We start from the raw sequence: 20,631 nt of genomic DNA on the forward strand, positions 1-20,631 counted from the left end.
TATGGTGAACACCCACACAATAATACGGCTTAACAAAGAAAGTCATATTTAGAAGTATTTATTAGCAGAGCAGCAATAGTAGATTACAATATTGAGAATTATGAATTGCGCTTATATGGCGAAGAACACTTAAGTAGGTCAAGAGCGTAAGTCCATGAGCATATTATGATGGGTATAATTAATACCACCTGTAGCATAAGAATTATATAAGGCACACTCGTAGTCAGCTGGAGATACTAAGGGGGTTCCCTCCGGTTGTAAGCCAGCAGGGGAGAGGAATTGTCGGGAGCAAAAGTCTGGATCAACGAGGAATAAAGAGACTCCAGATACAGGAGACGGTGCAATAATCCTTTGGTCTGTAGACAAAGCAACAGCTATACTCCGGTATGTATGGCAGCATGGATGAAAGCTAGCCAGCATCTGTGGGTCCTAGAGGCGGGCTCGGCGGTGCTCCTCACAGGGTAGATCCCACACAGCAGTGGGGTAGACGGTTCTCTGCTCCAGCAGCCACAGTACCAAAGCAATATAATCCAGCCGGAAAAGGCTCTGCATTCGTCGGTGTAGGTTCTCCGGTGTACATATCCACACGGTTCTCGTCTAGGACTCCTCGGATGGCGGCACAAGGTTAGGCCGCCCAGCCTGGATAAGTGCACTAGCTCGGTACGACGAACCGGTGGTAATGCTGGTCACTGTAGAACGGTAGCCGCACGATACACTATACATAATAGACTATTACTTTACAATAGAATAAGTCGAACTCGACGATACAGCGTTAAACTCTGACACTTTAGCTATCAATTCGCACGCGGTTCTCAAGGCTCTATTTAGGGGCAAAAAGGGCCCACTTCACAGCACGTTGTATCGTGGTGAAGGCTTCAACGTTTTGGGTAACTCACTTTTAGGCTAAGTGCTGCTGTATCCACCTGCGACGTATTTATACGTAAAGTGAATAATCTAGTGCCAACCTCAGTTGACAGGACCACGGACAGACGGCGGTGAATAACTAACCCATGTGTTTTTCTTTTCCTTTAGGGATTTATGTGTTTTTCCCGTTGTTATTCTGTAAGATGCTGTAGGAGCCAAAGCTATATATTTAGGTTATTGTATTATATGAATGTTTAATATTGATTGGATTTAGATAAAGTCATTGAACCGTCGTATTTGTCATAATAGTACATTCTAGAACATAGAACATTCTAGAACATTTGTGGTGATGTCATAGCCGAACATTCTAGAGCATTATAGAAAATTTCTGGTGATGTCATAGCCAAACATTTTAGAACATAGAACATTCTAGAACATTGGTGATGTCACAGTATGACGTCATGATAGAACGTCACCGTATGGTATGATGTCATAACCGAACATTCTGTGTGTGTAGCCAAGGACTGAACAGGACTGAACGGATGGACTCAACAACCAAAACTGAAGCCTGCATTTCTCAACCAAGGTGCCAAGCCTTCCGGTTTGCTGTGGAAAGAGCCAGCAAGTGGATTTACGGCTTTCCAGTGTGGAGGAATTTTCATGTGTCCAGTCGGCGGTGATTTTGGAGACTGGGAAAATACAGTTTTCTTACCTTGTAGTAGTGACGTCAATATTTAGGAAAATAGATTTAGGACCACTTCTGTAAAGAAAGACTTCGCTGTGGAAGAGAAATAAACCATTTGGATATCTTTGTTTTACACTGGAGCGGCTGTGGACATTATTGTTCTTTATCAACGAACGTACAACTCACAAGTCAGCAATTTTAACCAGTAGAGTGGAACGTCAACCCTCATAGATGCCTTGCATGTCCAGTACACTTATAAGTCCAACCTTGGGCTAGTCATATCACATATCACAACCTACAGTAGACTATAAACCGTTCTGGAATTCTTTATTTCTATGTTATGAAATATGGGTGACTGAGATATATTTGATCAAATGAAGGTCCACAGTCTAATTTGAATGAACTGTAGGTGCTTGACATGACAAAGGTTGAGAACCAAAGTCAGGAACTGAAGTCTTTCCAAAATGAAATGTTCATGTGAAAGCAATTAGCCTCTGACTGTTTACATTCTACAACAGTTTTACCCATGACTTTCTTTCCTCAAATTGCAAAACACAGATCTAATTTAATTATGTAAAACTATAGGGGCAAATTAGGGGGGTATAGGCGTACTTATTTTATTGTAAGTATGTTCTGGTTCCACATTAAATTAGGTGTCATGTATCATGTTCACTTGAATATTGAAGTCATATTCAGTTTGCCTTTTCTCTGATCTATTAGTTGCATCAATTACACTGCTGACAAATATTGAACCTATGTTAAAAAAATAATACAATCCGAACTATCCCATTAGGTTCTCCCCAGAGTCCAGGACATGAGTAAACAGATGGATATAGCAAGCTAGCATAAGGACACATAGTATAACTGTAGATTGTATAGTATAGCATTGTATAGTAGTGTACATAAGACCCAGTGCCTCATCCGTAGCTAACAGTGTATTGCACTATCGCAGGACCTTAGCATGTCTTACCATGCTTTTTGTAAACTTTATGGACATATACCTGTTATGTCTTATTCTTATTACTTGTATTATTGCACAAATGTCTTATTCTCATCCTATTCTTATTACTGTATTATTGCACAATCGCTGCAGTCATGACTCCCCCGCATTTCACTGTATGCTTGTATGCCGTGACAAATAAAACTCTTGACTTGACTTGAGTCTGCAGTGCACCTCCAACACCATCACCCTGAGCATCCGGTCCCCCCAGGGCTGTGTTCTGAGCCCCCTGCTGTACTCACTATACACACATGACTGTGTGGCCAAGTTCAGCTCCAACTCCATAGTGAAGTTTGCGGACGACACAGTGGTGGTGGGGCTGATCTCGGACAACGATGAGAAGGCCTACCGGGAGGAGGTTGAGGTACTGGAACGCTGGTGCCAGGACAACAGCCTGCTCCTGAACATTGGTAAAACCAAGGCGCTGATCGTGGATTTTAGGAGAAGACAGCAGGAGACACACACACCACTGAGGATAAACGGGGCTACCGTGGACAGGGTGAGCAGCTTCAAGTACTTGGGGGTCCACATCTCAGAGGATCTGACATGGACAACACACATAGACTCAGTCGTAAAAAAGGCGAAGCAGCGCCTCTACCACCTGAGACAGTTAAGGAAGTTCAGAGTATCTGGGAAGATACTCCAGTCCTTCTACTCCGGAGCTGTAGAAAGCATCTTGACTGGAAACATCACTGCCTGGTATGGAAACAGCACGGCACAGGACAAGAAGGCCCTACAGAGAGTGCTCAGCCGAGCGTACCACGGGTATTGCACTACCACCCCTGCAGGTCCTATACAACAAGAGGTGCAAATACAGAGCCTGCAGAATAATGAAAGACCCTCACCACCCCAACAACAGCCTGTTCAAGCTGCTGCGGTCAGGCAAACGCCTGCGAACACCAGCAACTATGACAGAGAGACTTCGGCTCAGCTTCTTCCCCCAGGCCATCAGAGCCTTGGACACTGAACTCTCCACACACAAGAGCACACAGACAACACACACACTGTACACGCTCACACACTAGCAGCCACTTTAACATGAGCACACACACACTCATGCTGCACACGCTCACACTTATGGTCACTTTACAAAAGGAAAGGTCACTTTAAGAATAGTATAGTATAACTTGAGATTGTATAATATAGCATTGTATAGCAGTGTACATAAAGACCCAGTGCCTCATCCGTAGCTAACAGTGTATTGCACTACCACAGGACCTAGCATGTCCTACCATGCTCTGTAAATAACTCATGTACATATACCGATATACCCTACTTTCATTACTTGTATTATTGCACAATGTCGTTCTATTGTATTCTTATTATATTATTATTGTATTATGCACAATCGTTGCGGGCAAGACCCCCCGCATTTCATTGTATACTTGTATGCCGTGACAAGTAAAACTCTTGACATGACTTTCCCGGTTTCCAAAATAATCCTTTTTTACATGTATTTGGCATTTTTTGTAATTTAATTAATTTGCTGTAATTTGTATGTGTTACTACCCATAGTTTGTCAGTTAAAATTAATCATCACTTGACCGCATTTATAATTTTATATTATATCGTTAAACCTGTCACTGCTGTCACTGCTTTGACTTACAATAAATATATATATATATATACACAGACATTCATATACACGTATACACGTGTGTACATACCTGCATATAATCCTTTTTTACATGTATTTGGCATAATTTTTTGTAATTTAATTAATTTGCTGTAATTTGTATGTCTTACTACCCATATTGTTTTTTTTCAGTTAAAATTAATCATCACTTGACCGCATTTATAATTTTATATTATATCGTTAAGCCTTCAAAACAGGCACAAAAACACTGCAGACAGACAACACATTAAACATTACTTCTAAACAGCACTGTACAGTACAAGTGTACCCATAAGTGAACACGGGCAAATGTTATGCATTACGTGTCTATCGTCTTACACTTATGTCCGAGGTAGCGAGACGACAACGTACGTTTAGACAAACGGAAATATTGCATTTTCAAGAAGAGGTGGGTGGCTCTGAAAAGAGCCTTTGTGGGGTTTGTCGAAGAGGCTAAATAATTTACTTCTTGGCAGCCTTCTCGGTCTTCTTGGGCAAAAGGACAGCCTGGATGTTGGGCAGCACACCACCCTGGGCGATGGTCACTCCTCCCAACAGTTTGTTGAGCTCCTCGTCGTTACGCACGGCCAGTTGCAGATGACGGGGGATGATACGACTCTTCTTGTTGTCACGGGCAGCGTTTCCAGCCAACTCCAAGATCTCAGCTGTCAGATATTCCAGCACAGCGGCCAGATAAACCGGAGCACCGGCTCCAACACGATGAGCATAGTTGCCTTTACGCAGCAGTCTGTGGACACGACCCACGGGGAACTGAAGCCCGGCGCGAGAGGAGCGAGTCTTGGCCTTAGCTCTGGCCTTTCCTCCAGTCTTGCCTCTTCCAGACATGTTTATTATTCTCTTACGTTAAACGAGTTAGAAAATGAATGCAGTGAGTTGGAGTAATGTGGAAACAGAAGCGCACTGCTGCCTCTTTATAGGCCAGATTATGCAAATACCGCTGCCTGGCTTCTTGTATACGATTGGTTGAGAGGCTTTGTCGCACATTTCCCGCGCACAGGAAACTATTTGCGCGCAAAGCCATAATATCCCAATTATTATTTTAGCAAAACTCCATAGCCACACTTGATATTAAGCCAACCAATAATCGACATGAAACTGCATTTTTCCAAGACAATGATTTTGTGCACCTTAAATTTAGCTCTCTGGGTGACATCTGTCACTGCTGTCACTGCTTTGACTTACAATAAATATATATATACACATATGGTTAAAAATAAATACAATCCGAACTATCATGTTTGCTCCTTGTCTGGAGTCCATTTGGGTTAAGCCTGCATGCTTTCCCCATTTCCAAAATGGTTTCGTCAGTGTGGTCCGGTACTGTCCATGGTGCTGAAATAGGTTAGCGTCATTTAGATTTCCAGTGCCTACAAGTAGCGAATCCACGCTTCCAAACAAAAAAAAATTATTGGCGGTCAGTCTTTCTCCTGTATACATAGCATATTACTATTGCATTTAACTGTTATATTTGCACTATAGTTTGATGCCTTCTTTACATTGTATGATGTAAATAGGTTTGAATCTAATATATTACTTAAAAAGTGTTGTACGAATAATCTTGAGGCATATCAATTTAATTGTAGTTGTTCACATGTTCAGGAAGCCCCGCCGTGAGATGAGACTAGTGTACTTGTCACTGAAACGTCTTTCACGTTTTCACTATTAAAATCACCATCAGTTATTAAGTTTTACATATATGTACACACTGTAGTTACATGGCAATTCCAATGCAGGAATTACCTAGCAACGTCAGGAACCGTAGGCATTGCATCAGTGACTGGATTACATTAAATGCTAAAACAACAAATTCGGTGCTATGCCTGGCTGAGACAACTCAGTTTAATACTTTTCACAAATATACGTATGTAGACAGTGTACTCATTCAGTGATAAGGTGGGTGGCTCTGAAAAGAGCCTTTGGGTTTTAGTTAGTTATGGTTGAATAGAAGTCTAGCCGCCGAAGCCGTACAGAGTGCGTCCCTGTCTCTTCAGAGCATAGACCACATCCATGGCGGTCACGGTCTTTCTCTTGGCGTGTTCGGTGTAGGTGACGGCATCACGGATCACATTCTCCAGGAAGACCTTGAGAACACCACGAGTCTCCTCGTAGATTAGACCGGAGATACGCTTCACTCCGCCACGACGAGCCAGACGACGGATAGCGGGTTTGGTGATTCCCTGGATGTTATCACGAAGCACTTTGCGGTGACGCTTAGCGCCTCCTTTACCAAGTCCCTTACCTCCCTTTCCTCTTCCACTCATTGTAACGTGTGTAAGAAAACAAACGAATGTAGCAACTGGCCAACCGCCTGCTTCTTTGAACCCTGTCTGAGGACGTGGTTGAGACCAAGAAGCGCGCAGGGACAAATGTGGAGGGAGGGTTTGATTGATTGATTGAAAAGTTTATTAACGGATTGCAGAATGGGTACAGTACAGTACAGCTCAATACATACAATTGTTAAGGGCATGCAGACCAGAGAAAGACTTTCGTCTTGTTTACATCAGGGTCCCCCATTTTCAATTCATCATAACATATGACATACACGACATACAGATAGACAGTACTGCTACATCTATACATTTATGACATACCAGATTTGCAAATACAGTACTGTTTGTGATACAAAAAGAGTCCAGAAAAGAGAGTATATACATTTGACATAGAAACTGTACATTGGAGGAGGTTGGGTAGATGGGGTTGGGTGGGTGGGGGACACTGTACAACTGTACAAGCAAAACTGTACATTGGAATATTGACAACCATACTTGGTCATTTATTGCACATTGGAGGGGGTTGGGTTAGGACATTTACAGGGGCCAGTTTCGAATTGCAGTCTCCCGTAGGTGTTCTTTGAGAGTGGTTTTGAAAGTGGGTAGTGATTCACATTCCTTTACAGCTTTGGGTAGGGCGTTCCACATTGATGTGACATAATTGCGAAACGTGTTTAGTCCCTTGTTTGAGCCGAATCTGGGTTTAACATGATTTGTGGAGCTCCCTCTGGTGTTGTGATCGTGGTATTCACTGACCTTTGGGAAGTATTTTGACATGTACATGGGTACCTTGGTCGTGTAGTGTATCTTGTAGGTTTACATCTGAAAATGTTTTGAGGAAGTGTTGTTTTCCCAATACAATACATCATGAGACCCAGGGGATAAAGTGTTGTCACTTGTATTATTTTTTTAAAACATTTAACATATACAATATATTTATATATATACATTTTTTTTTTTACTTAACTCTATTCATATTTTACTAAATGTGCACTGTAGTGCACAACCGGACTTCATTGGTCGTAAAACAATAAGAATCATAGGAATATTTTGGAATTATGAAAATTGCATCCACATTCACATTGTCTTTTCACTGGCCAAAAGTGCGTGTGACAACGAAGAAAAGAAAACTTCTAATTTGATTATTCTGAATTGTTCCTGTAGCAGGCAGGCCCCTTTTCTGAAGTAGACCAGTGTTCCTCTGGGAACCGTGTCAGTCAAGTACATGACTGAATTACCACCTATTCCCATCTGTTCATCTGTGTCATTCTTCCATGTTTGCTCTGATTAAAAACCTCAGATCCCTACATTTGGTTTTGGCCCATGAAGCCGTCTTTATCAACTTCATGTGGCTCAGTGCATTGCTATACTGAGATATATTGTTTGTATATATGATATAAAATAAATGCATGCTTGTGCGTTGCTACACTGAGATAGTCTCATGTATCTGCCATGACCGACTACCTTGTTGTTGTTGTCCTTACAGTATGCTATGCTGTAATTTGTCCAGAACAAAGCTTCTTTGTGGGTAGTGTACTAATATTTCATAACTGTCCTTTCAGAAAGCACTGAGCACACTACAGGTAATAGTTCAGACCTCCTTCTTGAGTGTTATAGGGAGAAAAATGTCTAAATAAGATGAAGAGGGTGGGGTATGCTATTGACCTAAATAATACATCTGTATTTTAGATTTGTCACTGGAAGAAGACATATCATCCCCTGTCATCTGCAGCTGGCTGTGCGTAATGAAGAGGAACTAAACTAACTCCGGCGTGTTGCCCAAGAAGACTAATGACTATGCGCAACATTGACAAGACAAATGAACCAAACCGGTCTGAATACATGCAATTGTGCTTATGTACCTTTCCATAAATGGGAAGAATGAATACTTAAGTATTTATGTTGACGAGGAAATGTGTTGTTTTGTAATCCATTGTAACTAATGCATCGTTCTGCCGTGGTTTGATTTGATAAGTCAGCTAGACTGAAAGTTTAGCAATATATTGTAACTATAACTATTATAATTATATACAATAATTGTGATTCAAATCATCCCACCCTCCGGCTCATTGAAACAGTACCATAGCAGTCATTACGCGGTAACAAATGCACCATGATGGCAGCAATTTATGCATTTCCACATGTATGGATGTGATATGCATTATGCAGTGTGATCTATATTTTAATTAATCATTAATTAGCTTATGCTTATATACAAATTGGCTTGGAAGGAGTGAGACTCGTTCCCCGTCTGGTTCAAATAACTACAGATTGAAACAATTAAATACATGTTTTGTATAATTAGAATGTAGATTACATTAGAATGCATTGTTCCTTCATGGGAAATGGTGGTTGGCTCTTAAAAGAGCCTTTTGATGTGAAATGATGTTCTGCTTGGACGCTTACTTCTTCTTGGGAGCTGCTTTCTTCGCTGCTTTGGGCTTGGCAGCCTTCTTCGCTGGAGCCTTCTTGGGAGCAACGGGCTTTTTCGCCTTCTTTGGGCTCTTGGCTACTACCTTCTTGGGGCTCTTGGCTACTACCTTCTTGGGGCTCTTGGCTACTACCTTCTTGGGGCTCTTGGCTGCGACCTTCTTGGGGCTCTTGGCTGCGACCTTCTTGGGGCTCTTGGCTGCGACCTTCTTGGGGCTCTTGGCTGCGACCTTCTTGGGGCTCTTGGCTGCGACTTTCTTGGGAGACTTCTTGGCTGCAACAGCCTTCTTAGCTGCAACAGGCTTCTTAGGCTTTTTAGCGGTGACTGGTTTCTTGGCCGCTGGCTTCTTGGCTTTAACCTCAGCCTTCTTGTTGAGCTTGAAAGAGCCGGAGGCTCCGGTACCCTTGACCTGGACCAGGGTTCCCTTCGTCACCAGACTCTTGATGGCAGTCTTCACACGAGCCTTGTTCTTATCCACGTCGTAGCCACCGGCAGCCAGAGCCTTCTTTACGGCAGCAAGAGATACGCCGCTCCTCTCTTTAGAAGCGGACACTGCCTCGACGACCAAGTCACTGACGCTGGGACCTGCTTTCTTGGGTCTGGGAGCTGCCTTCTTCTTGGCAGCCTTAGCCGGAGCGGCCGGAGCTGGAGCTGGGGCGACTTCTGCCATTATTCTCTCGTTCTCTGCTGCGAAACAAAAGCTGAAGTAACTAGGAGTGTCAACAGACTGATAGTGTAGCCGAGGCAGGGGGCTGGTCTTAAACACTGCATGAGAGCCATGTAGACTCAACCAGCCCGGTCCTCCTCTGTACTGTCAAAATGCTCTGTCGCTTGTGTTTTCTCTTCGCATAAAATTGTTAAAATACACAACTATGAATATTGCAGAAATCTAACGCCAAGTGGCCCAGCTAGTAGACACATGTCCCGTCAGAATCAAACTATTTGTAGAAACGTGGTTAATTTGTGGACGCTCCAAAACAATAATGTGTGCCGTCACCACTGTTGTGCAGCTACTTTTTTCTTGTATTTATCTCTTACAATTCTTTAGAGTAAATTAGAATCCGACAAAATCTCGTTTTCCAGCGAGCCGAGCTACCTGACAAGGGACTGAAAGAAAGATGAGTCCTCTGGGGTGACGCGTTTAGTTTTAAATGGGTGACTTTTCAGTGTTGGTAAACACAGTCTTTTGTTGGTGGTGGCCTGTAGTGTGGGTGACCTCGACTTCGTTTGAGTAAGTGGAAGATTTAATGTGGCCTATATATGGATTAAAAAAACTGAAATTAGTCCTACCTTTATGAGTATGTACCGTATACAAGAAACATAGCTACATTTAGCTTTTTGTTTACAATACAGGCTTTAAAAGACAACTGAAACAACATCTAACAGCCCTACGCCTGCACATTATGTACATGTAGACACACACACATACCCATAGTTACTTTTATTTTACTTTATTGTATTTTTAGTGACAGGAATATTAGTAGCCTATACAAATAGGTGGTACGAGTATATGGTTTCTCACTGCTTGTGAATTGAGTGCATATTTAATATATAGTGTTATGTAATGTATATTGTACTATGTATGATTCCATTATGTTTAGGAATGCGGTATCATGTAATATGTTTGATAGAAAGTATATTGTCACTTTCTGATTTTTAATTCCACTTGGTTGCTTGTCTGAACATGTCTTATCTGTAACATGTTTATATGTTATGTGTGGACCCCAGGAAGAGTAGCTGATGGGTCAAACGAACTATCAAAACGTACACGGACCCTGATGTTTTGCATCAGCTAATGGGGATCATAATAAAATCATACTGTAAGAAAGAAGTACACAAACAGTCCATGCAAGGCCTCTATTGTTAGTGTCTATTGGTGTAGTACATGTTGATACATTCTGAAGAAATGGTTCAAGGAATGAAACATACTATGTTTCTACTACCTGTACCATAGTGGGGCATTGGTTTACTTTATACACATGGCCCATGGTGAGACCCAGTCCTGTGTAAATGTTGGTGTCTGTTTAGTAACCCAAACAAGAGGAAACCATCGGCTCAACTCAGCATCATCAGAAAACATCTCTTACAAAAATGTATCCTGGCATTCCTATGATAAAAAATTATGCCATGTACCATTGATATCATGTTTTTTTAAGGGCACCCCGTGAAACACAAAAGAAACAATTGAGCTGCTGATCAGTTTGATCAAAAGTGTCCTTATTGGTAAATACTGCTCAGAAATCTGTGATTTTATGTTGTATGACAGAAACACATCTAGAGAAATTGTGACTAGATTTGAAGCATTAACATTACGAGTGGAAAGAGTGGAGAGAGCATGGTGTGCATTTGTTGAAGTCCAAACCATAGGGGATGCCTGATGTAACATTTCAGCCAGATGTGGACGCTGCGTATCCTGCTAAACATGGAGGGAGAGGGGACCGGAGGTGATCAGTATTGCTGAAGTCATATTTTAGACTTCCGATTGCTGGAGTTTGATGTCAACAATGTTATAAAAGCTTATTGTTGTTGTAATAATGTATTGTATGCATTTAAGAGGTTTTGTTCTTCATCAACCATAAAGTTCTCTCCACGTTTGATACATTGGCCATTCAGACTGTAATTGTGATGGGGAATATGCTTATATTTTTTTTTATCTTAACCGATTAAGCCAACGATGACCTGTGTTAATTAAGCAATATCACAGCTATGGGGAGTATTTCGGCCCTGCGTCTTACTGACAGCCCTGTGATATAATAACAGCATGTCACGAAGTGAGCTATTGCTTTTATAAAACGGTTACCAAGTAGCCTAATTTTTACACTTACATTTAATTTGTTTTTATTAATACATAATAATGTTCAAAATATAATTTACTTTGATTTACATTCATCTGTATGCTGCCATTTATTGTGCACCAACTGGCACAGGCAGAGATGGTATAAACAGCAGACTTATTTCTTGAAGAGGTGGCAAGATGGTACAAGGCAGAGCAGATTGCTTTGAGCTACCCCGTTTTATAATTATTGGCCATGGCCACCAGTAGAGGGCAGAAGAGTTTCAGCCATGAGTTTGTTCTGCTTTACACAGGGCTTTCATCGAATTACGTTTCAAAACTCTGTTGTACTCCAAGATGTTAAACTATTTTATATTTTAGAAGTCGAGGGATGATAATTATCAAAACACTGCAGACAGACAACACATTAAACATTACTTACCCATAAGTGAACACGGGCATGTTATGCATTACGTGTATCGCCTTACGTTGTTGTCTCGCTACCTCGGACATAAGTGTAAGTTACACAACCAAATTGTATTTTGACAAACGGAAAGATTGCATTTTCAAGAAGAGGTGGGTGGCTCTGAAAAGAGCCTTTGTGGGGTTTGTCGAAGAGGCTAAATAATTTACTTCTTGGCAGGCTTGGCAGCCTTCTCGGTCTTCTTGGGCAGAAGGACAGCCTGGATGTTGGGCAGCACACCACCCTGAGCGATGGTCACTCCTCCCAGCAGTCTGTTGAGCTCCTCGTCGTTACGCACGGCCAGCTGCAGATGACGGGGGATGATACGACTCTTCTTGTTGTCACGGGCAGCGTTTCCAGCCAACTCCAGGATCTCAGCGGTCAGATATTCCAGCACAGCGGCCAGATAAACCGGAGCACCGGCTCCAACACGATGAGCATAGTTGCCTTTACGCAGCAGTCTGTGGACACGACCCACGGGGAACTGAAGCCCGGCGCGAGAGGAGCGAGTCTTGGACTTAACTCTGGCCTTTCCTCCGGTCTTTCCTCTTCCAGACATGTTTATAATTCTCTTTAGCTAAACGAATTAGAAAATGAATGCAGAGAGTTGGAGAGTCGCCTTTTATCTTTGGGCTTGTGTTTTCTCACCCAATCAGGAAAGACGTTTTCTTGGCGGTTTTTCGAAAAGACGAGTCCTCCAATCCTCGTGTGAGATGTAGGCGGAATAACGAGATCCCAGAGTGGAGACCAATCAGAAACGACTGCCCCTCCACGTTAGTAATATAAGGCCAGAGTTTCAGCACAGCAGCGTAGTATTCTTGTTCGATTGAAGAAGAAAAGATTGTTTCTCATAATGGCAAGAACTAAGCAGACCGCTCGTAAGTCCACCGGTGGAAAAGCTCCAAGGAAGCAGCTCGCCACCAAGGCTGCCCGTAAGAGCGCACCGGCTACCGGCGGCGTGAAGAAGCCACATCGTTACAGGCCCGGTACCGTGGCGCTGAGAGAGATCCGTCGTTACCAGAAGTCCACCGAGTTGCTGATCCGCAAGTTGCCTTTCCAGCGCCTCGTCAGAGAAATCGCCCAGGACTTCAAGACCGATCTGCGCTTCCAGAGCTCGGCTGTCATGGCTCTGCAGGAGGCCAGTGAGGCTTATCTGGTCGGTCTGTTTGAGGACACCAACCTGTGCGCGATCCACGCCAAGAGGGTGACCATCATGCCCAAAGACATCCAGCTGGCCCGCCGCATCCGTGGAGAGCGCGCTTAGATCGGCTTTTGTTTTCCTACATTCATTAACCCAAAGGCTCTTTTAAGAGCCACCACCGTAATCATGAAAAGTACATTCCATTAACTCATTTTATACTAAAATCATCACTTTATTCTGATATTTAGACTAGCATATCTTGTTGGCTACAGTAGGGCTAAAGCAGAACAGACTGCAAATAGCTATATAATATTTATTGATCACCTTGGGGACATTCGTTATCATAGCAGGAGGGGAGGTACAGGTAGTATAACATGTTACAGACTTATATTAGAGTGGAGAAGTAAACATTTAATAAAAAGGCAGTGTAAACAATATACAATATAATTAACTCTGGATATGGATAACAAGGTTGTCCTCGTAGGTTCGTCTGGGAACATGGGGCCTCATTTTGAGAAGCATCTTCGTAATGTGTGAACATAGGCCCTAAATTTTGTGTGAAAAGAAAATCTGGGGCTGTGCGACCATAGGGCTGACCCCCATGATTCAACACATTACATTGACCTCGATAGGGAAATTCAAAGTTTTACAGTCGAGACTCGAGTAAAGTAGTTTGAATATGGTCATCTTGTGTTAATTACAGCTCAATGAAATAAGGTAGCAGTCCATAAGGTGACATATTGCTATATTTTCATTTATATTTCATGGTGCTGTAATTAACACGGATTTTCTCTCAAGGGCAGATATACTGGGAGGAATTAGCTCGGGAGTCAATACATTTCCATCTGTATGAGGTGCTTAATTTATGTCATATCAACTTTGCTATTTTGCCCTTATTTTATTTTAGGAGCAACAATGTAACCGCACAGGTTCATACACTGAGACAATAGGACATTCTTTATTGGTAGTTTAAAATTCAAGATGACAAACTGATTTTCAACTCAATGTTGCAGCAATCAACAACAGCTAAAAAGTAACCCATGACCATACACCCATAATTATACATGTTCCAATCATACATATAACTCAGAGTTAAGGGCCAATAGCCTTTTTCTGCCCCTTCTCTCATTGAGGGCAGGTAGTGAGAGGAATCAGCTCAGCGACCACAGATTTCCATCTGGTTTCATGCTGAACTAGTTTGAGGGGCTTCATTCATAATGTCATTAAAATTAACAGACTCAAACGTTGACACATCACTCGGGAGAAAAGATCAATCATGCCGTCCTTGTACATTTATTTCCAAGTATTTAACATTCATTCAGTTGCTATTTTACAGATATTTGTTGTTTTTGGAGCATCAATGTAGTTCCAGTTGGTTGTGTAGAGGCTGTGGCAGGTTTCCGTGCTAGTATAATACTCTGAAGTGGAGCCAGGCAAGGAAAATACATTATTCAGAGCACAATTTTACAATGATTCCTCTGCATCACGACTTTAAACAACTTTATTGATTAGTCATTTAAAAATGTATTATAGAAAGGAAAAAGGGAGATTGGGAGGGTTGAATAAATAAATCATGAAGTTCTTGTTTCGTTCTTGTATGACATAAACGTCCTGATGTAACAGTACTGTATATCTGTATGTTGTGTATGTCATGAATGTTATGATGAATTGACCCTGATGTAAACAAGAAGAAAGTCTTTCTCTGGTCTGCATCCCCTTAACAATTGTGTGTATTGAGCCATTCTGTATTGTACCCATTCTGCAATCTGTATCTAAATCTAAAGTATTCAATCAATCGTTTCCATATTTGTTAAACAGAGATTGGTGTGTTGCATCAGTGAGGATTATCATCTGATTTGAATGCAAATCTACTTCCCAGGACAACCATTCTCTGACTGGTGAACATTATTGTATATTTATATAGCCTATACCTGTCTTTTTTTATAGCTAGATTCTGTATTATTTGGAGTTTTTTTTAGGTGTGAATTTGCCACATTGCTCCAGGTGGGGGTAGAATAATCAGAGTGGTTTTAAGTAGCTTTCATATTCTAATCACTGTTCCTCCTTCTGCAGAACACTTTCAGTTGGTTTAGCCTCCTTATTGCCTTGTTCCAGACAGGTTATGTGGGCTAGACATGTTGTGTAGATGTTGGGGGCCAAGAAGACAAACTTGCAGAGGAACCCTATTTCCCTATTGGCCAAACCTCAAACCCTCCCCCCACACTTTGTCTTGGCGCTCGTTGGCCTCAACAACGTCCTCAGAGAGGCTTGAAATACGCAAGGGTTTGGCCAACTGAGACGTTCGATCATCATCTATTATTCGTGAAAATGAGTGGCAGAGGTAAAGGAGGAAAGGGACTGGGAAAAGGAGGCGCTAAGCGTCACCGCAAAGTGCTCCGTGATAACATCCAGGGAATCACCAAACCCGCCATCCGCCGTCTGGCTCGCCGTGGTGGAGTGAAGCGCATCTCCGGTCTGATCTACGAGGAGACCCGCGGTGTGTTGAAGGTCTTCCTGGAGAACGTGATCCGTGATGCCGTCACCTACACCGAGCACGCCAAGAGGAAGACTGTGACTGCCATGGATGTGGTCTATGCTCTGAAGAGACAGGGACGCACTCTGTACGGCTTCGGCGGCTAAACTTCTATTCAACCAACTATCCAAAACCCAAAGGCTCTTTTCAGAGCCGCCCACTTAGTCACCGAATGAGTAAATTATACGTTGTTGAAGTTAACTTACATTAATTTATTGTAATATGTAACTAATTCCAAAATTAAGTCAATTGTGTCCCAACGCTTCGTAAAAGTCAACACAGTCTTAATACGCATTTGGAACAGACTGAAATAACATGCCTTACAGTCTTAAATTACTACACGACACAAAGTAGGCACATTGATTGTTTAGCCAAATTGGGATTTTCTTTCAATGGCACAAAGTTAAGTAGTTCTAATCCAAGTGGTACTTGTAAACAAAGCTTCCATTCCACTAAAATTAAGACTGGTTATTATTATCTAGTTCCTTCCGTAATCTAATGGCTTTAGCTAAAATATCATTTGAGTTATTAGCTCTTAGTCTTGGTGTGCTCCATAATATTAACATAATTTTGGTGTAAGTGACTCGACATACATGCCAACATGCGTTTTTAAATAGTTTGGGTGCATTTAAATAAAATTGACAATATAATGTTCATTTTATTAAACTAATCTTTAATCCACATAGTTTACCCAAAGATGCCAGCCTATGAATCTAAGGACAACTGCTGGTTCTCAGTTTCTAGACATTTGGTACTAATGCATGCATTTCTGATGATACTTATTTTGTGCTCCTACTACTTCAATATAGATACTGATGATGTATTACTTTAGTGTATTTGTACCTGTATCACTACATATTAATACTATAACTCTTTACATCTGATTAGCACTATTATTCAGTAGTAGTACTTATTTATATTATACCCAGTTTAATCACTTGTATATTACTATTGCACTTTACTGTTACATTTGCACTCTGGCTGTATGCCTAACTTATTTGTATTGTACTGTACTTGTTGTATGACAATACATTTGAATCTAATCTATTACATCAAGTATTAAAAACCCATGGCATTGAAGAGTATTGTACTGTATGACCCGATATAAAAAATAATGAATTCTCCACGGGAATCAGTCCAGAAGATACTACTATGCATATATTCCCAGGCCATATTAATTATGGAGACACTTCAACACAATGTACTGATTTATTGTGCACATCATTTTCACACAAATACACAAACTGCCGTTTTTCACACATTAATTTAGTTATTGATCGGAAATGTGTTTTAATTTGGCCACCAGTGATGTCATCCTTGTGAATCCTTGTGTTAATTATAGCACAATTAATGCAATTAAGTAACCTGTCATTTCACTGAGCTGTAATTAACACAACACAAGCATTACATGTTCCCGATGACATCACTAGTGGCCATATTCAAACTAATTTACTCTAACTGTCAAACTAAATTAATGTGTGATCAACTGTTTAGGGTTTTTCGAAGTGTGAGATAATGTGCAAAATAAATAAATCAGCATTGTAAAGCTCCCCTTTAAGGTTATTTCCTTGTTTCTACAAAAACTACAGCTAGTTTCAATATAAATCCTCTATCTAGAAAAGCAGATTTTAACAGGAAGCATCACTGCATTATTTTGAATGACTGATTTAGTCCATAACTCCATTGCTGTCTTGTCGTTCTGTTAGAATTCCATAGCATAGTTTGGGGCAATAACAATGGAGACAGTGAGTCATTCTTATACATGAGGTAATTCATATTGGGCTAACTTCTAGTCAGTTAAATTAATAGTTAAAATAGTGCTATATACCTGATTGCCTATATCCTCTATCTATGATATGTTATCCATATACTGTTCAAACTATGTAGCCTACTGCACTGTAATCACTACCTAGTTCAAACTATATTCTACCCATACCTCTGTATGATAGCATGTGCAATAATGCTGCATATACTGTGTGTGTGTATATATATATACAGATATATATATATCTGTACTATATACCTTACTAGTTGTAACTGAGGGGTACAATTCCCTGACTGTATTGTTAGATATGATATTTAATACCACTACCTCTTGTACTTTAACTTCTGGCCATCCAGTACATGATATAAGTATGATGAACACTTTCCCACCTGATGAAACGAATCCACACAAATGTACCAAATCGAATATTTTATATAGCAAAAGGTATATACAACGTTCACTTAATTACATTTATGATTTGAAATATGAAACATGCACTTTTATGGCAAATGAGTATTCGTAGGTAAATCAACATTGAATGTCCAATCTCTGGTTACGCAGGGAGTAAGTATACAACCTGGAATATTTAGGAAACGATAGCGATGGTACTTAAATGATTATAGCTGGATACACTAAGGGGGGGGGGGTGTCCCGCTGGTTGTAAGACAGTAGGAGGGGGGGGTTAGAGAAGCCGCTGGCGGTATCCCATCTGGCCGACGGTGTCTTGGGAGAATCCAAAGTCTTGGACACGGTGCCCACAGAACCTCAGTCCGCAGACGAATACAGCTGGACCCTCTGTGGACGGTGGCTGCCGGTCCACGACGGAGAGACGTGAGGCGACCTCACTGGTGTAGAGCGCCGTCTCACCTGGAGTCCTCTCCGGGGGGTAGTTCCAACACGCCGCAGTGTTGGCCTTTATCCATGGAATAATCAAAGCACCCAAAGCATAATCCAAGCCGTGGAAGGCTCGCCGTCGTCCGGGTAGAGTAATCCAATATACAGGTCCAGTCGCTCTTGGCCCGGAGCTCCTCGGATGCAAGCACCACTAGGGGTCTGCTCAGCCTGGTTAAGCGTCCAGATAACGTCAGGAACGATGGGGGTACTGATAACTTTAGAACTCTAACCGAACGATGCACCATACATAACTAGACTATTATTAGCTTAATAGAATACGTCCAACTCGACGGTATAGTGCCAAACTATGACTATTCAACTATTAATCTACACGATATCTCAATGCCTATTCTGGGCCAAGTAGGCCTTACTACACCACACGTGCGTCGTGGGGAGGCTTTGCGTCTGTCACTCTGTTGGAGGGTAAAGAACTGGACTAAAAGAAAGTTCTACTTTACTTGCGCCATATATATATGCGCTATGAACAAATAGTACCATTTGTATTTCGCCCGACATATTCCTGCGCGGAACCGGGGCTTGCCACGACATGTTAGGCGGCACGATTGAACTTGGACCTAGGGGTATGGCAACCTGGCGCCAGGTTCTTGTCCAATGGTAGAATGAAACTATTATGGGCTGTTTAGTAGACTAAAGGGATATTCAATGCATATTGTACAAGGAATATACAGGGGATATCAAACGATATACAAATACAATTAAATATATATATATAAATAAATATATATATTCGGTTTAATCTGATCCTTCACAACACTAGTTATACCACTAGCCAGTATGACTTAAATAGTGTCTCTTTATACCTGTAACACTACATACATCTGATCAGCATTATTACTCACTAGTACTCATTTGTACTCCAGTTTAATCACTTTGTACATTCCTATTGCACTTTACTGTTACATTTGTACTCTGGTTAGATGCCAATTTATTTTCTTTGTACTGTACATCTGCTGTATAACAACAATGAATGAACAATAATTTAATCTAATCTGATGTAAAGTATAAATTAAAACCCTAATTTGGCTGGCGGACCAGGGCAACACTCTCAATGACTAATGTCAACAGGGTCTAAGGAGTCAAACAAGGTCGTTATTTTGAAGCTAAACTTTTCTCCATATAATTATTATTTATGGGACAATAACATAACTTCAGAATGAGACTATTCAGTAGTAGGAGGTGATTTGACAGTCATACTATTACTTAAGTCAGTTGCTCCCAGGTCGAAACTAAAACAGAATATTATAGTTGTGGAGAGGGCAGTACATTTAACTCGTCATTATATATAGGGATGGTTATATTTTTCCTCAATAGGTTGACTCCTAGTCAAGAGTGAGCCCCAACATTTTCGTGTAAAATAAGATTAGATAAAATATTCCCTTATTGATCCCCTTGGGGAAATTCAGGCATCATAGCAGCATGGGGAGGGTATAGGTGCAGTTAGCAGAATACATGTACAGGTCACAGAATTATAGTACAGTGGAGAAGTAAAAATTAATAATTTGATTGATTGAAAATGTTATTAACAGATTGCAGAATGGGCACAATACAGTACGGCTCAATACACACAATTGTTAAAGGATAACTCCACTATTTTGGGAAATTAGCTTATTTAACATCTTCCCTGGAGTTAGGCAAGAAGATGCATACCTTTTTTGTCTCTGTGCGTGCATTTTAGCTTTGGGAATAGATGCTCTGTTAGCATAGCTTAGCTTCATCACTGGAAGTGAGGCAGGACAGTAGCCTTACAGTGCCTTACAGTGTATTGCAAGGTCTGACATTGACCAAACTTGATATGCATGACCTTGGTGGGCTCTAGGTCAACTCCTGAAAAGGGGGTCAATGTCAGACCTTGCAATCAAAAGTTAGGGGCGCACTGAAATTATGGCAAGGGTTATTAGCCCCCTAACTTTTGATTGCAAAGTCTGACATTGACCCCCTTTTCAGGAGTTGACCTAGAGCCCACCAAGGTCATGCATATCAAGTTTGGTCAAATGTCAGACCTTGCAATACACTGTAAGGCACTGTAAGGCTACTGTCCTGCCTCACTTCCAGTGATGAAGCTAAGCTATGCTAACGGAGCATCTATTCCCAAAGCTAAAATGCACGCACAGAGACAAAAAAGGTATGCATCTTTTTGTCTAACTCCAGGGAAGAT

At 41.3% G+C, this 20,631-nt stretch overlaps 6 protein-coding genes across 6 annotated transcripts; 2 read left to right on the forward strand and 4 right to left on the reverse strand.

The window, feature by feature from the left end:
* Positions 1 to 4,626: 4,626 nt before the first annotated feature.
* Positions 4,627 to 5,010, reverse strand: LOC311238220 (histone H2A; the record flags this gene model as incomplete). Its single annotated transcript, XM_084326244.1, has 1 exon — positions 4,627 to 5,010. The coding sequence occupies one exon, from the start codon at positions 5,008 to 5,010 to the stop codon at positions 4,627 to 4,629; it is 384 nt and encodes a 127-aa protein (XP_084182370.1).
* Positions 5,011 to 6,134: 1,124 nt separating this feature from the next.
* Positions 6,135 to 6,446, reverse strand: LOC311238282 (histone H4; the record flags this gene model as incomplete). The annotated part of the gene is made up of 1 exon (XM_084326306.1): positions 6,135 to 6,446. The coding sequence occupies one exon, from the start codon at positions 6,444 to 6,446 to the stop codon at positions 6,135 to 6,137; it is 312 nt and encodes a 103-aa protein (XP_084182432.1).
* Positions 6,447 to 8,857: 2,411 nt separating this feature from the next.
* LOC311238156 (uncharacterized protein) lies at positions 8,858 to 9,556 on the reverse strand (the record flags this gene model as incomplete). Its single annotated transcript, XM_084326168.1, has 1 exon — positions 8,858 to 9,556. One exon carries the CDS (start codon positions 9,554 to 9,556, stop codon positions 8,858 to 8,860), a length of 699 nt encoding a protein of 232 aa, XP_084182294.1.
* Positions 9,557 to 12,288: 2,732 nt separating this feature from the next.
* Positions 12,289 to 12,681, reverse strand: LOC311245737 (histone H2A-like; the record flags this gene model as incomplete). The annotated part of the gene is made up of 1 exon (XM_084335701.1): positions 12,289 to 12,681. One exon carries the CDS (start codon positions 12,679 to 12,681, stop codon positions 12,289 to 12,291), a length of 393 nt encoding a protein of 130 aa, XP_084191827.1.
* A 294-nt stretch (positions 12,682 to 12,975) lies between these two features.
* LOC311238193 (histone H3.2) lies at positions 12,976 to 13,386 on the forward strand (the record flags this gene model as incomplete). The annotated part of the gene is made up of 1 exon (XM_084326210.1): positions 12,976 to 13,386. One exon carries the CDS (start codon positions 12,976 to 12,978, stop codon positions 13,384 to 13,386), a length of 411 nt encoding a protein of 136 aa, XP_084182336.1.
* Positions 13,387 to 15,591: 2,205 nt separating this feature from the next.
* Positions 15,592 to 15,903, forward strand: LOC311244830 (histone H4; the record flags this gene model as incomplete). The annotated part of the gene is made up of 1 exon (XM_084334513.1): positions 15,592 to 15,903. The coding sequence occupies one exon, from the start codon at positions 15,592 to 15,594 to the stop codon at positions 15,901 to 15,903; it is 312 nt and encodes a 103-aa protein (XP_084190639.1).
* Between the last annotated feature and the right edge of the window lie 4,728 nt (positions 15,904 to 20,631).

This window comes from Notolepis coatsorum, assembly GCF_963971535.1.
Source record: "Notolepis coatsorum genome assembly, chromosome: 1".
In the NCBI taxonomy this organism is placed as follows: domain Eukaryota; kingdom Metazoa; phylum Chordata; class Actinopteri; order Aulopiformes; family Paralepididae; genus Notolepis; species Notolepis coatsorum.